This window comes from Nelumbo lutea, chromosome 4, assembly GCF_056320005.1.
Source record: "Nelumbo lutea isolate HS-2025 chromosome 4, American lotus-T2T, whole genome shotgun sequence".
Taxonomy (NCBI): Eukaryota; Viridiplantae; Streptophyta; class Magnoliopsida; order Proteales; family Nelumbonaceae; genus Nelumbo; species Nelumbo lutea.
The window spans coordinates 17,013,242-17,030,288 of record NC_142687.1 but is presented as its reverse complement, the minus strand read 5'-3'; the positions used below and the strand labels follow the sequence as shown (position 1 = coordinate 17,030,288).

General features: G+C 43.2%; 1 protein-coding gene across 5 annotated transcripts in view; it reads right to left on the bottom strand.

Annotated features, from left to right (window-relative positions):
* LOC148854221 (ATP-dependent 6-phosphofructokinase 5, chloroplastic-like) overlaps positions 1-7,313 on the bottom strand; it is a 42,854-nt gene extending 35,541 nt beyond the window's left edge. For 2 of the 5 annotated variants that reach the window (XR_016112397.1, XM_088982680.1), the window contains exons 1-4: positions 6,700-7,040; positions 6,250-6,617; positions 5,811-5,895; positions 2,278-2,351 (exon numbers count right to left, since the gene is read on the bottom strand). Coding sequence is in view for 3 of the 5 variants with exons in the window: in XM_088982680.1 (XP_088838806.1) it covers positions 2,278-2,351; positions 5,811-5,895; positions 6,250-6,557 (467 nt within the window). In the remaining 2 variants the exon portion in view is untranslated. The other 3 variants (XR_016112396.1, XM_088982679.1, XM_088982681.1) reach the window with 3 other exon arrangements.
* Between the last annotated feature and the right edge of the window lie 9,734 nt (positions 7,314-17,047).

Genomic DNA, 17,047 nt, shown 5'->3' with positions numbered 1-17,047 from the left:
AATCCGGTGTCATTGAGGATTCCATCGACGAGAGTTCAAAGAAGAATAAGAGCAACTACTCCAAGGTCGTCATCGCTGGTGAAGGAGCTTGTATGCCTCATGTTGCGGCTGCAAATGTTGCAAAAGAGTTTGTTAGCTGCAGTCAGATCAGATCCTAGGACTGCACATATCTGAGTGAATCTTGCTAATGCATACTATTTGACTGGTGATCATAGAAGTGCTGGAAAGTGCTTGGAGAAGGCAGCAAAACTGGAGCCTAATTGCATGTCAACTCGATGTGTTGCTGCGCTTCATCGTATCAAGGATGCAGAAAGGTCTCAAGATCCCACTGAACAACTTTCATGGGCTGCGAATGAAATGGCTTCAATACTTAGAGAATGGGACTCTGCAACAGTTGAGCTTCGGATAGCATGGGCAAGACTTGCCATGGTTCACAAGGCTCAACATGAAATTGCAGCAACGTTTGAAACTGGACATAATGATTTGACGGAAGTGGAAGAGCGAGCTCTGTACACACTAAAACAGGTAATAGAAGAGGATCCAGATGATGCAGTTCAATGGCACCAGCCTGGCATTCACAATCTTTGTACTCTACAGTTCAAGACATCTCAGAAGTACCTTAAGGCTGCAGTTGCCCGCGGCAAAGAATGTAGCTACGCATGGTCAAATCTTGGTATCTCACTGCAGCTGTCTGAGGATGAACCCTCTTCGTTGGAACCTGATCCAGGAGGGCAAAATCATTCCACCTATCCGGGATTCCTTTGACTATGTTTCAAGACACCCATCCTAAATTCGAGCTTGAGGACAAGCTCGTAGTCCAAGAAGGGAGTAATGATGTGGACGCCAGCAGCAGCAGCAGTAATTTAGTGCAGCAACAGTAGTAATTTAGTGTTCTCAGCAGCAGCAATTTAGTGTTCTCATCCTATCTGCTTTCAGTAGTAGGGATTAGTAAGAGTCTTATCTATTCAGTGTTCTTATCTTATCAGCTCAGTAGTATGGATTAGTAAGGAGTCTTATCTTATCCTATCGGTTCAATAGGATAGATTAAGAGAGTCTTATCTTATCTTATCTTATCAGTTCAGTTCAGTAGGATAGATTAGTAGGGAGTCTTCCTAATTAGCAAGGAGTCTTCCTAAAAGTAGGACTCTTATCTCTTGTAATCTCCTATTTAAGGAGCTGAGAATATTGAATAAGATCATCGAAAATTTCAGTTAAGAAAGAGAGCAGAGGAGAGTTTGGTGATCTCTTGAACAAATCACCATTAAGGCGCCAAGATAGGTTCCTCAAGAAAAGGGAGGAACAAGGGAAAACAAGAGGTTTTCCCCGTGGACCAACCCGTGACGAGATCCTATTCCGTGGGCCCATAACACCCTTTGGGTAAATTGAAATTCACTCAAACAAGTCATGCTTTACAAGCCCTTCCCCTTGGGTACAGAGAGCCAAAATCCCCTCTCCTTCTCCCAAGGACCCTAGAAGTTTTCCATGGAAACCTTCATAATTAATGATCTTAACTATTTCTTGCTAGCTAAGGAACCTAGAAGATTCTTAAGGAAACTTTTTGCATTTTCCCGTGACCACCATAATTATGATTTGGTGTAACACTAATGTAGCATTCCTTGGATATTTATGTAATATGATTCAATGTAGAACAGTTATAGCGTCTTTTGGTTGCTCCTGCATCAATATTTGATTTGAATTTAACTAATCAGATTTTAAATAGGATTTGAACATTGTAATTCTTAATAAAATCAACTAAAAATGGCTTCCAAACAAATCCTAACCTACTCTTTAGTTAAAAACACAACACTTGAACCAATTGTACTAATAATTATGTATTGACAAGTCTTTATTGAAGTATTGTAAGTTCTGAACTTTATCATTTCAATCAGAGTGGATCCAGCTTTGATCCAATTCATAAAACAGATGAAAAGGCCCATATCTTGCTAAGCAAATAAGATCCTAATTGATATCCAATCCATTGACAGCCCTTGGTAAAGCCACTGGAATTTATGTCACATCATGGTTCCTAAATTAATTCTCACCATATTAACAGTCAACAAACCAATAGTTTATTTGGTAAACTCGCTTTCTGTTGATACCAGAGCCTGGAATCCAAAAGTCTTCAAGAAATAATTGTTACAAAGACATTACTTGTATATCCTACCTCACCCCCACCCCTCCCCGCCCCTTAAAAAAACTCAAATATAAAGAAAGAAAGAAGAGCAAAAGAAGGGCAAAAAAGAACAACAATAATTGAAGATACGGTGATAAAATTACCATTGCTCCACCCAACTGCAATCAGCATCAATGCACTCTGCTCCAGCAGAAGTTGGTGAAGAATATTTGATAACCTGATGAAACAAAATATTGATTATACAGTATCAAATATTTAATTCCTAACTTTCATTATTGTAATGAAGCTACTATTTTGCCAAACAGGTAAAAAATGACAGAAGAAAACAAAATAAATAGAACAGAGATATGATATTTGACTTGTTGTATTAAAAGAATTTTTTATAAGCTTATTTCCCGGTTACTTTCACAAATAATGCTACCTGCAATAGCAATGTCAAAGCAAGAAAACAAGTTACTGGAAACATTGCATGGAATGATAGAATGAATGAAAGACACTAATACTGCTTATTCTAACTCTCCGTCATTATCATGGAAAATCGCCTGCTAATCAAGATTTCTAGTCATAACCACATCATATTAAGGGACTTTTTAGGATGTACAACAGTACAAGTGACTTATTTTAGAACAAAGTTATTAATGAAACAAAACCTTGGCAGATAATATTCACTGGTAATTGGAAAGATACTAACTTTTACTTTCAGGAAAGAGGGGGGGAGGGGGGGTTAACTGGGATTCAGATAGAACCTGTAAAGATATTTGAACCTTTTTTCTAAAAGATGGCATATAACATTCTGTATCCCAACTATAGATTGGAAAAACAAAGCCCATTTTTCCATTTCACACTAGCAAATGTCATTTTCTATTGAACAATATGTCCTTGGATCATTTCTCACTGTCTCAATGCCATGTCCTTTCTGATTTCAGCTAGCTCTTCTAGACCCATCAACTTGCATCAGATTGTTCTTTATGGCATTTATTCATACACATAGGAAACATGTTACTCTTCATATCATACAATTTCCTTGTTCAGATTATCTTGTTTAACAGCTTAGTTATAATAATCATGCCTCTTCATTAGGTTCCGAAACTCTTAATGATACCATTAGGTTCTGAATTCTTTCCTTCATTTGTCTTGTCATAGCCTCTTTAACCTTAGAGGCTTAAATTCTACAAAAATATATGTGATCTCTAGTTGCAAGGTCACAGAAAAACCCCTAATGCTCATCACCATCATCATATGGGGCTGGCTACATGAATCTTGTTTCATCATTCTGTTCTGTTTAATGTCATATCCATTTTAAATTATACCTGCTTAAATCATTTCTTACAATTTCGATCCTTGTTCTTCATATAATAATTTTTTAAAATAACTCAACACCTTTTCCTTGATTTCCTTATACTTCACCCAACTTTTTAGCCTGTCTTTAATACATATGGCATGATCTAAGACTTAATCTGATTCAATAAAAAAAGGGATGAGTATTAATACACACTATATACAGTTTGAAAACCAACTTCAGTTCAGACAGATTTTGAAAGCCCATTGAATTCTGTTCTTTAAAATGTTATTCTAGATTCCCATACCACATCATTTTTTTCTTTAAAAAGGAAGAGATGACAGTCCATGTTTTCTTTTCCATTTTTGAATGTGGATGAGTGCCTTGCCTTGCAAAATCACCCTTTGTAGAAAAATACTTTTCGGCTCCAACAAATAGAAACTTATCCTTAGTTAGTTCATGCATAATCCTAAGACAACTCACTTTGAAGTTGCAGAAAGGATCCTTAGATACCTCAAGAAGTTCCCAAGAGCTGGTTTGCTATTCCAGAAACATGGACATTTGAAGGTTTAAGTGTATACAGATGTTGATTATGCAGGGGCAGTTGATGATAAAAAGTCTACCAGTGGGTATTGTACCTTTGTGGGAGGAAACTTAGTCACCTGGAGAAGTAAGAAGAAAAGTGTGGTGGCTAGGTCCAATGCTGAAGCGGAATACAAAGCTATGTCTCATGGAGTTGCTAAAATCAAGTGGACAAAAAACCTATTAGGTGAACTGGGTTTTGCAATTAACAAACCCATGTCACTCTATGTGACATAAAGCTGCTATCAACATGTTGCTAACCCAATCCCCCATGATTGAACAAAACATATTGAAGTGGACACACATCTTATTGGAGAAAAACTTGTGAGTGGAGAAGTGTGCACTCCATATGTCAGCTCAGAAGAACAACTTGCAAACATCTTCACCAAGGGCCTTCATAATGTGTGGCATAATAATTTATGTGACAAGTTGGGCATGATTGACATCCATGTCCCAACTTGAGGGGAGTGTTGGAATGTTTACTTTACATTTATGTTTTTATAGTTAGGGTCAGTTTAGTCTATTTAAAATAGCCTTTTTATCAATGTTCGTGTACTTTAACTACAGCAGGGGCATAAGGGTCTTTTCCCTTTTAATTATGTTATGATCATTCTATATATTAATATAAGCTAGCGCCGCCAAATATATTTGAATTCTCCAAACACTTCCTCTTTTCTTCTCCCTTCTCTCTTCTCTCTCTCTTCTCTTCTTCTTCCCTATTTCTCCTCTTTTTCTCTACTAATAAGTGTCTCAGGACCATCCAATCATAGGTTGTTTAAAGGAAACTTGTAACTCTTCTTTTTTGATTGCCAAATTTTTGGAGGGTCCTTAGTTGGGTTTTGTCTATGTGTACAGAAACTCTTTGTACTGAGGACCTTTGTATACCTTTTGAATTTTAACACAATCATACTTTACCTTTATCAAAAGAAAAAAGTTTCAACATGTTAATTTAATAATTTTTAGAAACTCAATATTTCCTTGAGTTCCGTATTCTTCAACAAACTTCATTGGCCCTTGCATTGCCTTATCTGACCTGACAAGTCTCTACTTCCAAAAAATGACATACTTATTTTTATTATCAATTGGTGATGAATCTATTTCAGAAAATGGACCAGTGAATTCAAACAACCTAAGACTATGGAATTTACAATTGCTATTTTAAATTAAGTTCTATAACATCCAAATAGTCTCCAATTAAATCGACTTTGGAGATGACTTGTTCTTGACATGTGAATTTTTATACTATGATTTATGAATGGATTTAAACTAATTGGTACTGACAAAATTAAACAATGCTTTGTTAGAAACCAAACCTCCTTGACAAAATTAAACAAATTGGTACTGACAGGTAAAAGCACATACTATATGTAACATAGTTGCCACCATGTAGCACTGCTGCATTTTTTTGGCTAAGTAAATTTGTTTAGTAAGTTATGCATTTCAAGTAAAATGCTTCATTGCTAGTGTTATTGGTTTCTTTGTTATTTATGAAAATAGCCAATCAAGCCCAAAGTAACCTTATTAGTTGCTGAGTGTCAACCCTTGGCTGCCCCTTACATGAGGCAATGAATACCAAACTATATCTATCTTGATGAATTAAAACCAATTGCCAGTAAAACTGCTTTGACATTATAAGGTGTGACTTGGAAAAATGTGAAGCCAAGTGTTTATGATCATCTAGACAAAAAGAACAGTTAATCAACCCAAAGGCCAAGGGCCTAAAGCAATAGAGTAACACCCTTAATATTTGGAGAAAATTTGATCTTGCAGATATTTGAAGTCTAGAAAACACACAAGCACAGATCAATAACACACCTTCAATAATGCCCTATCATCATCGTTTACGTATCCATTTTTCCTATCCTCTGGCAAATCGGCACCACTCACTATTTGAGAGCCTCTGTCACAACCAAACACGGAAGCAATTATTATAATGGTAAATGCAGCAACAGGATGAGCGAAATACAGGTAGAACATAACTGGGAACAATTGGGAACTTGTTTATGATGCACATATATAGCATGGCTAATGTCAAGAGTCAGTTGAGGTAAGAAATAAAAACAACTAAATATTTGAAAAACTAGGCAGGAGATTATAAATGTACATGCTGGAGTGAGGAAGTTTTAATTCATTGAGTGAAAGACAATGAATTGGAAAACTGGAAAAGGTTGTAGGAATATCATTCTGTGGTTTCTTCTCAACTGTATACTATTTATATAATACATACATATATTGCCTAGAAAAGAAAGGTTACCTGTTATATAGAGAGAACGTAGTTGGCATAGGCTTTATATCAAAGACATCCCTCAGGTGTGGTAGGTCGAACCGATTCTCAAAATCCTCCTTGAACTTATTTTTCCAATAAGGATCAGAAAAATCAATTTCCGGTTTCGCAATAGCAGCTCTAACAACAGTGGATGAGAATTTCTTTTCCGCGTGCCTTTCACATCTCCTGAATCTTAGAAAATTGAAGCCGAACAAAGAACAATTTCCCTTCGAATGGAAACTTTTCTGCTCTGGAAAAGCAATGCCAACACCTTTTATTGAAGAAACAGAACACATTTTTGGAATAGCTGAGTAACTTAATGCTCTGCACGATGAGAGTAGCAGCAAAAGAAATTCCTGCAACAATAGCAGGCTTTAATGAGAATTGTTAGAACAGAAACAGATGAACACAAACACATAAAAGTTCAAGACAATATACTTCTCAATGACAATGTGTCATAAACAATTATCAGGGGCAGAGCCTCCATTCCTAAAGTACAAGGAAATTGAGCTTCTCCGACACACAAAAACGAATAAAACACAAGTAAAAACACCAATAACTCCAACCATGGATGCTCTAAAACATATCATGTTCTTCAGATCCGATTAACACCACCGCCACAGTATTAACAAAAAAAAAAAGATAAATAACCGAAACAGAGATGGAAAAAAAAAGCGCCTAATTGCGCGTGCTTCCTTGGAGATAACGAAATTCAAATTCAAGACATTTAAAAAATAAACGAACAAAAACAGTTGAAACAGATAACGATGGGTTAAGCCACCTGATGAAGGTCGAGAATCCAGTTAAATCAGAGCACCTGAACCTTTGAAGGAACAATCTATAGATCATATGTTATTGGAACGAACAAATTTATGAGCGAGTTCCGTTTTTCTTCCAACTTTCTCGGTGTTTCGTTCTTTTGGTGCGTGAGTCTTTAAGAGGCGTTGAAGCAAGGAAATCAAATGGGACACGCGATTTGCTTTGGTTCGCTTCTGACTGTACTTTTGGTTTGACTTCAATGTAACTCTAGGTGAATCATTGACATTCCCTTTTTTCAGCGGATCGGACTTTTTGGATTCTTTTCTTTTTAACTGAAATTGTTTTCATCACCCCATTTTTTTTGGGAAAATGGTGAAACCTCCCTTAAAGTTTGATAGTTGCAATTTCCTTCCCTGAATTTCTTGTCGCAGTTGGAATTAGACCCTCTGTTAGAATCCTCTAACAAGTAGAAGCATGAAAATTTCCAAAATGCCCACAATTACTTTTGACCAAAAATATGTATTTTTCAATTTTTTTCTTCATATCAATACTATCTCAAACCTCTCCAATTTCTTTTCTAATATTGATTTATTTTTTAAATTTGTCCACCATATCAATTGCTCAAAAATAAAACTATAACTTTAAACCCTCTTCTTTTGTTATTTATGAAATATGTATTAATTTTCTACAGACTAATAAATGTACGAGTTTTTTGACATTTTTGTACCTCTTATTAAAATGATTTTAATAGAGAAGGTTCATTTACAATTATGAAAGGAGGTGAATATAATTACCAAATTTTAGAAGGAAGTAAGGTAGGTGAACACGTGAATGAATTTATCAAAAAATACACGTGAAAAGATGTAATAGCTGCTTAGCCGGTTCTGGAAATTCTAATTCTCTGTAGTCTCATGAACTTTATCGCTGACGTGTGGCGTTATCATTGGTTCCAGAACCCGCTGAACCGCCATTGAGTCGTTTTCCATTTTCGCTTGCCTGATGCAAACAAAAATGGACGATTCGAATTCAGGGTCGGGTTTGGACTTTTGGGTGAAACCTAAAATGTCAATAATCAAAACTAAAGTTTAAGCCGTCTTACACAGATATGCGAATAAGACCCAAATCAAATCCATGGATTTGGATGGCATGGGTTTGTATTTTGAATGCGATTAATAAAATTAGTCTAAGATAAATTTGATGTTGTAAAATGACTTGATATTAACTCTTGTAAAAACATAGGGTCCGTTTTAGGCGGTGTTTGGCATTGATGCCATTGCCCCAAAAAATAGTGATACATCAGCATTACATTGAAAAAATCGATGCTCCAGAAAATGGTAACATATTTGGAACATTTTTTTCATAAAAAAAAGGTGCTTTAAACTATGTCTTAGAAATCAATAAGGCATGGTTTGGGGAAATGTCAAATTCGACATTTTCTTAATTTGGAGCTCATTGCTGCCAATGAGGACATGATGTGGCAGTGACGTGGACTTTTATAATGGGTACCAGTGCTAAAAATAGATATGGAGCGCTGGTACCAAACAAAAGGTCTTGCTGTTTCCCCAGGAAACGTTCTACCTGGCAGCAATGTTTCCAAACAAAAAAAAAGACATTGTTTTCTTAAAAAAATGGTGTTGTATATGCAACATTGATGCCAAACATATACTTAATTTGCAGTTGGAATCTGATGTAATCGTTTTTGGCCACGTACTAATGTTTTGTGATGTAAAAATTTTTGGGCTAAGTACTTCGTTATTTGACCCGGTGGTGACATGCCTTGGTGATGAGCTACTTGGTGGCGAACTGCCTGGGGGCGAATTGCCTGGTGGAGAACTGCCTGGTGGCAAACTGCCTAGTGGCGAGCTCCCTGGTGGCGAACTGCCTGGTGGCGAGCTGCCTGGTGGCGAGCTCCCTGGTGGGGAACTGCCTGGTGGCGAACTGCCTGGTGGCAAGCTCCCTGGTGGCGAACTGCCTGGCGGAGAGCTACCTAGTGGCGAACTCCCTGGTGGCGAGCTGCCTAGTGGCGAGCTCCCTGGTGGCGAGTTCCCTGGTGGGGAACTGCCTGGTGGCAAGCTCCCTGGTGGGGAACTGCCTGGTGGCAAGCTCCCTGGTGGCGAACTGCCTGGCAGAGAGCTTCTAGTGGCGAACTCCCTACTAGGCAATGAAAGCTGAGGGACCTGCGAGAACTCCATCTTTTCCTCCTCTTTGTAGGCGGCGGGAGCCAAGGGACCTGCAGGAACTCCATCTTTTCCTCCTCTTTGTGACCTACAGGGACTCCATCTTTTCCTCCTCTTTGTAGGCGGCGGGAGCCGAGGGACCTGCAGGAACTCCATCTTTTCCTCCTCTTTGTGACCTGCAGGGACTCCATCTTTTCCTCCTCTTTGTAGGCGGCGGGAGCTGAGGGACCTGCGAGAACTCCATCTTTTCCTCCTCTTTGTAGGCGGCGAGAGCCGAGGGACCTACGGGAACTCCATCTTTTCCTCCTCTTTGTAGGTGGCGGGAGCTGAGGGACCTGCGGGGACTCCATCTTTTCCTCCTCTTTGTAGGCGGCGGGAGCTGAGGGACCTACGAGAACTGAATCAGAGGACCCAAGGGTATTTTCCCGATGAGGGCTCTCCGACGCTTAAGTTAGCACTTTGATTGTAGAGAGCTTTGAAAATATTGGAGAAACGAGAGAGCTAGAGAGCAGGGATTACCTCCACTTTTTCCATTCTCTCCCCCTTGTCTTTGGGGGTCGGAGTCCTTATATAGTGGTGTCATGTCAAATCAGGCGTAACAGCCTCTGTCAAGTCAGGTGTAACTGCCTCTGTCTCTCTGCCGCAACCGTTACTGCCAGAGCTGAGGTGGTGGGTGCAGGCGGTTGCTACAGATTACGGCTCTGCCAATCAAGGGACAGCTCTCAGGATTGGCAAGCACGGCGCCGCCTAGCGAGAGACATGGGCGCATGTCTTCGGATCTGTTAGCTACGGTTGTTAGGCAGGAGATCTTCCTGCGATACGCTGAGCTGCCCCCAAGTGCCGAGCTACCTATGCCGAGCTGCCCCTAAGTGGCGAGATCTTCGTAAGACGCCAGGCTGCCTGCGGAGTGGCCAGCTGCCAGTGGCGAGCTGCCTATGCCGAGCTACTTGTAAGTGCCTAGCTGCCCCTAAGTGGCGAGCTCTTCGTAAGATGCCAGGCTGCCTGCGGAGTGGCCAATTGCCTGTGGCGAGCTGCCTATGCCAAGCTGCCCCTAGCTATACCGAGCTCCCCGAGCTATGCAAAGCTACTTGTGGTGAGCCATGCCGAGCTATCTGTAAGTGGCAAGCTGTGGCAAGCTCTACCGAGCTGCCCAATTGTCAAGAGGCTACACTTGGGTTTGCATGAGGTGCCAGGTTGTCACGGGGGTAATCTTTGGGGCCCCGTGCGGCACTCGAAATGGGCGAGTAAGCCTACGAAACAAAGCAAACACACACAGAAAGGCAACAAGAAGGCACGCTAATTAGCAAAAGGCTACTTGTATTGCATTAATCAGTGGTAAGCACAAGCACACAGTACAGTGTCGAGGGGATCTCGTGCTTAACCTTTACACGCTTATGAGCTCACTCGACTACCTACCTCCCCTCAAAGAGTACGTTAAGCTTTTGGGGGAGTGACAATATGAAACATCAAAATAATGGAAAAGCATACTAAGTAATTACAATTGCGCCATCGGCGGTCCCCCTTACAAAATACAAGCAAAGCCCACCCATGACACACATGTTGGCTCCTTGAAAGCACGTGGCTATCACTCGGATGGCTCACTGTAGGTGCTTGATGGCGCGATGAAGGAGTCACCCATGACATTCTCCCCCACTCAATTCGATCTACGTCCTCGGAGATCGGCTTCGGCTGGTCGCTTATAGTCACTGTTGCGGAAGGAGGGTTCTTCTGCTGCTCCCCAAACCTGCTGTCGTCCAAGGCCGAGGTGTAGATTTTGGTGGCATGGTCGGGTTGGCTCATTCTGTTGGGGTTTCTTATGGCTAAGTCCTTTCCTGGCAGCCTCAAGGTATGTCAGTGGCTGGTCCTGTTTGGCTAAGGGGTAGGTTTGGGCCAGGTAAGGATCAAAATGGTGTTTTGGATTATTAAGGTGTGGATTCCCATATATTTTTCCCCAAGGGTACCTCGCAGGGCTGCTACGGGAACTAGCCTTAGGGATGATGTGAATGTGGTCCCTAGATGGCTTGAGTGGCACTCGCTCTCCCCGGTGGTTGTGGTAGTAGACGTGGGCAAGGTTTGACACGGCCTTGGGTCTTCTTCTGTTGGGCCCACCAGTTGCAGGCACTTGCGGCTTCTGCTGTGAAGTCGACTTCTGCTGATGTGGTTGGCGTTGAAGCTGATGTTGCTGTTGGTGTTGACCTGGGCGCTGACACCGGCGTTGGCGCTGAAAATGGATTTGTCTTGGGGGTGCCTTCTTCCTGGTGACGACTTCCCAACCGGTTCCAGTGTCGATGTGAGGTACTTGACAGGGGTTCTTCCTTGTTGACGCCGAGCTGTCTTCATGGTTGATAGTTTCTTGGTACAACTGCAAAGCTGAAAGCTGCTTCCCAAGTATCTGCAAGGCTGATGAGACAGGAACCATGCAAGGGGAGTGTTCATCCAGAATAAGCAAACTGTTGATGTGTGGCATAAGTGCTGCTTCCGCCTGCTTGAGGAACTCCACTCCAAGAACCACCTGAAAATCATCCAAGGGAACCACAGATAGATTGATGGGTCCTTTCCATGGTCCCACTCGGAGTTCTACTCCACGGGCCGTGCCCTCTACTGCCTTGGCCCCGGAGTTGACAGCCTTGACCCACCCAGTTTGTTTGGTGGTGGTCAAGCCGAGTCGCTTTGCCTCCGCAAGCGAAATGAAGTTGTGGGTGGCCCCAGTGTCCACCAAGGCTTGTGTCGGCCTCCCGCCGAGGGTGATGTCTACATAACTCAGTCCCTTGTGGGCTTTGGTGGACCGCTTTGATGTGGTCTCTTTCTTGACCATGGCATTGATGAGTTGGAGGGCACCTACTCTGGGCGCCGGTGTGGGTTTCTCCTCATCGCTCTCTTCACTATCACTGAGTTTGGCGATGAGGGCAGTTATTTTCTTTCGGGTTGGACAGTCACTCGTCCAATGCTTCCCGTTGCAAAGGTAACACGGCGCAGGAGGAGATCTCCAAGAGGATTGGTGGCCCTGGTAGCTTGGGCCTCCTTGTGGTTTCTTCCCTTGCTGGTAATTGTAGGGCTTGTCCACGGGCACTGGCTTCTCCTTTGTAGGGGTTGATTGTGGATCACCCTCACTCAAACTCCTGGTATCTGGGCTGGATGGTCTTTGCCCATCTTCCTTAGGTTTTCTCAGATCAACAAGCTGTTCAGCTATGGCCATGGCGGTGGCAAGGTCCTCAACCCCACGTCGCTGGAGTTCGAGCTCAGCCCATGGTCTGAGACCGTCCATAAAATTGAACAGAAGATCCTTGTCTGACATGTCAGTGATCTCCAGCGTCAAGGCCGAAAACTCCTTGACATAGTCATGTAGTGATTCTTGATGTCTGAGATTCTTCATTCTTCGGCGCGCCAAGTACTCCACATTTTCTGGGTAGAACTGCCGCTTGATCTCACGCTTGAATCCAGCCCAAGTGTCGATGGTACGGATTCCACGTTCAATGTCTTGGCAACACCTACGCCACCATAACATCGCAATATCAGTCAAATACATAGCAGTTGTACGTACCTGAGTTTGGTTGTCAATGATGCCAGTGGTAGAGAAATATTGCTCCAATTGCCACAAGAAGTTGTCAAGCTCCCTAGCATCCCGAGCACCCGAGTAAGGTGTTGGCTCTCGGATCTTGATGTTCATGGAAGCTAGGGTGGAGGGAGTGCTTGGTGTGTTGGCCACTGCCCTCTTTAGGAGAGTCATCTCATCTCTCATCTCATCCAATTGCGCTTGGAATCTGTCTAGCACGCCCTGTAGGCTGCTTTGGGAAGGCCCAGCTCCCGAATTCTGTATGGTGGTGTGCATGTCCCTGAAGGCGCCATTGAAACGTCCTTCTAGTTCCACCACTGCATTCTCAACTGTCTCTAGGCTGAGGTGGAGTTCATCAACCCGATCTCAGGTTTCTCCCACTGTCACCTCGCAACGTAGGAGGCGCATGTCCACGGTAGCTAGTTGGTCGATTGATTTGTCGCGCTTGCTAGCTTTGGTTGTACGCCCCTTTGGGGCTTGTGTCTTGGTAGGTTCGTCAAGTGGCGCTTCGTCAGTGTCGTGGCCTTGAATCCGTCCATGTGGTGTGTCATCGGAAACGCCCCGATTGCTCTTCATTGGGTTATTGTAGGAACGCAGACGGTCCAGGGTATTTGTAGGAGCACCTGCTCTGATACCAACTGTCACGGGGGTAATCTTTGGGGCCCCGTGCGGCACTCGAAATGGGCGAGTAAGCCTACGAAACAAAGCAAACACACACAGAAAGGCAACAAGAAGGCACACTAATTAGCAAAATGCTACTTGTATTGCATTAATCAGTGGTAAGCACAAGCACACAGTACAGTGTCGAGGGGATCTCGTGCTTAACCTTTACACGCTTATGAGCTCACTCGACTACCTACCTACCCTCAAAGAGTACGTTAAGCTTTTGGGGGAGTGACAATATGAAACATCAAAATAATGGAAAAGCATACTAAATAATTACAATTGCGCCATCGGCGGTCCCGCTTACAAAATACAAGCAAAGCCCACCCATGACACACATGTTGGCTCCTTGAAATCACGTGGCTAGCACTCGGATGGCTCACTGTAGGTGCTTGATGGCGCGATGAAGGAGTCACCCGTGACAAGGTGTCACAATTTCACTAGAGGGCCAAATCCGCCCTCATCAGAATCAGAATTAGAATCAGAACTGGGATGGTATATTCCCATAGTCTGTTTGGTTCAAACAAGAATGGGAATGGGAATTAGAACCAACAGGAATGGGAATAAGATTCTAATTCCATCCAACCAAATAGTTGCATTCTGATTCCGATTCCAAACCCCTATTCCCACGAACCAAACAGAGCCTAACTTTATGTGAAGCCAAGTAAATCTCGAAGGCGGGAAGGTACGATACCAAAAAGATTTGACCAATCAAACTCCTCTTTGATTAATGAATACCATCTGATTGGTTATCACTTTTGTGATATTCTCCTTATTGGTTATTGATGGAGCGCAATCCGGTCGGTCCTAGCTGTCAACGATCTTGCCTCTGGCTGGAGCAAAAGGTGTCTGAAACGGGGAAGAAAGCGAGTAGTCTCCGGGGAGGAACCCGATGAGAGTTTGAAGTCTCTGGGCATAGGAACTGCAAGGAGTTCTAATGACAGGGGGGAAGGGATAGAGAGGATAGGGCAGCCTTTACCTCGTCCGAGCTCGCTTCTTCACCTCGGAGCTCGGGCAGGATGCGGGTTGCAGTTCGGCGGCTTCACCGACGACGCCTCTACTGCTTGGAAGGCTCGGCGTTGGCACTGCTTGCCTCAGTGTTCCCGAGCTCAATGGGCCTGGATTGCTGGAGGTAGTCCGCGGCTAAGGCGTTGAACCGGTTTTTGGTGTGCAGGAGCCCGTCCTGAGAGCACCAAGGTGATGCTGACTTGATGGATCAGGTTCCTGGTCCACCGACGTGTGGCGAGGCGGGGGCAGCTGCTCTCTCTCTCCTACCAGGGGATGAAGCCTGGCTTCTAGAGGAGCTTCGAGCCTGGGAGGCTCGAGCTTGGGAAGCCTAGTGGGGGCGCCCGCCTTGAGGGGAGGGCTTGGCTCCGCCTATCAGTAGGGTGCCGAGGTGGGAGTTGTGACTAACTTTGAGGCAGTTGGGGGAACTACTGCTGGTAGTGGTATTAGGATACATGGTGTAGCATCTGCTGCTGGTAGATTTGATGTTGCTGAAGCTGCTGCATTTGGGCTTGGATGGCCCGCATGCCATGCACCAGGTCATCAAGTTGGTTCTGGCTAGTTGCCGGGGGAACAATGGTTGGTTCAGCAAAGGGATCCCATCCACCGGAAGGGGGATGGTGAACTATCCGATGCACACTACGGGGACTTGAAGTTGTTCCCCGGTGGCATTCATCTCCGTGCTACGTCCGGCGTTGCTGAAAGAAGCCATGGGTGTTGGGGTTTCTTGGAAAAAAATGTGCTATGAAAGCTTTAGAGGGAGGCTTTTAGAAGCGTTCCCACAGACGACGCCAATTGATGGAGCGATAGCTCGGCACGGCAGTGCGCTCAAGGCGCGAGCTCTGAGAGGAGGAACCAGCGGATCGAGCCCCCAAAAGGAGCCCGAACTCTCCCTTTGACCTCGAGCCTTACGAGGAGCGCAAAGGGAAACAACCCGAACTGGCCCACCCCAGGGCAGTTCGGGCCACACTTCTATCCGAACTCAAGACTTCACCTCGCACACCACTCCGACACTTCATCTCCAGGCCGCCGAACTGAAAAACCGTACCTGACACCAAAGGAGTCCGTATCCTAAGGCGACACGCCTGACTGACTTAGGATCTGACGCTTGAAAGCCGCACTTCAACGGCCACCTACCACCGCCACCTCCAAATATAGAGACGGCTTCGACAAAGAGAGCAGTGGCGGTTGTCTGCCCCAACAAAGGTGATGACGCCCGAACTGGCAGAAGTGTAGAGGTAATGATACCCAACCTGACAGGAATTTGGGAGTGAGTGCACGAAGTGGTTATAAAAGGTCATCTTCCCCCCAAGAATGGAGGTATGTGATAACTTTGCGCCATCTGGTTTTTTATCTTTCCTTTGAGAAAATACTAACTTGAGCTTCGGAGCACTCTCACCGGGTTCCTCCCCGGAGACTACTCGCTTTCTTCCCCGTTTCAGGCACCTTTTGCTCCAGTCAGAGGCAAGATCGTTGACAGATAGGACCGATCGAATTGCGCTCCATCAGTTATAATTTTTTTTTCTAGTATCATAGTTTCTTTTGTTCACATATTTTCAGTATTAAATTTGACGGTGATGACAATCTTTAAGTGGATATAAATATAAATGTAAACATTTAAATATTATACAATTGGATCAGAACATATTGAGGTAGATCTATCAGTTCAATTATAAACGATGGGATTTGGATTCATCTTATTGATTGAATTGGATTTAAATTCAAATTCAAATTTAGATAAATGGATATATAAGATTGAGTTTAAATATTTACTAATGTGTATGAGATACTATCTTTGGCCCTCCACCATGCTCACTCTAATGGTTTTATACCTTTTGAAGAGCCAACATTGAGGGAGGAATGATTATGGAAGTCTAAGAATTATGGAGAGTCATCGGGTCAGAAAGTGAATTTATCTAAATCTGAAATTTTCTTTAACCCTAAGGTTGAGTTTGGAAGGAGTACAAATGCAAATATGTAGAGTGCAAAACCTATATTTTGTATGTACATATTTGCAATTGTACCGCTTCCAAACTGAGCCTAAGATGCACCCAAGGCTGCAAAGGATAATGTCAAGAGTCATAAATATCAATTTTGTTAAAAATCCCTCAAATAATGGGCCTTCCTTCCTCTATGGGCAGATAAAAAATAAATATGTTTAATTACTTGTGAAAGAATGGACGGCAAGGTCAATTAGGAATGACAACGATGCAGGGCCCGTTCCCACGAAAACCCCCATACCCACTAATAGGGATAAGGTTATCTCCATTCCCCGTGATTTTTTATAATGTTATCAATTTTATTTTTGTTTTTATTTTATTTAAAAAGAATAAAAATTACAATACTATTAGAAAGGATACAAACATATTCAATCATATTTTTAAAAATATTAATATATAAATGTATATGTACATATTTACATGGGGATCACACTGGTCGGGGTTTGGGGTCCCTGTAGGGTGGGGAGTGCTCTCCCCGTCCCCGCCCCATCTCAACTAGTGGGGATGAAAATTTCCCCATCCCCGTCCCCGCGGGGGGTGGGGAATCAGTGCTGTCAGCTAATTGCCATCCCTAAGGTCAATGGATGGAAAACTGGTTTCCTATCTTCTGTTGGGAAGGAGGTACTGAT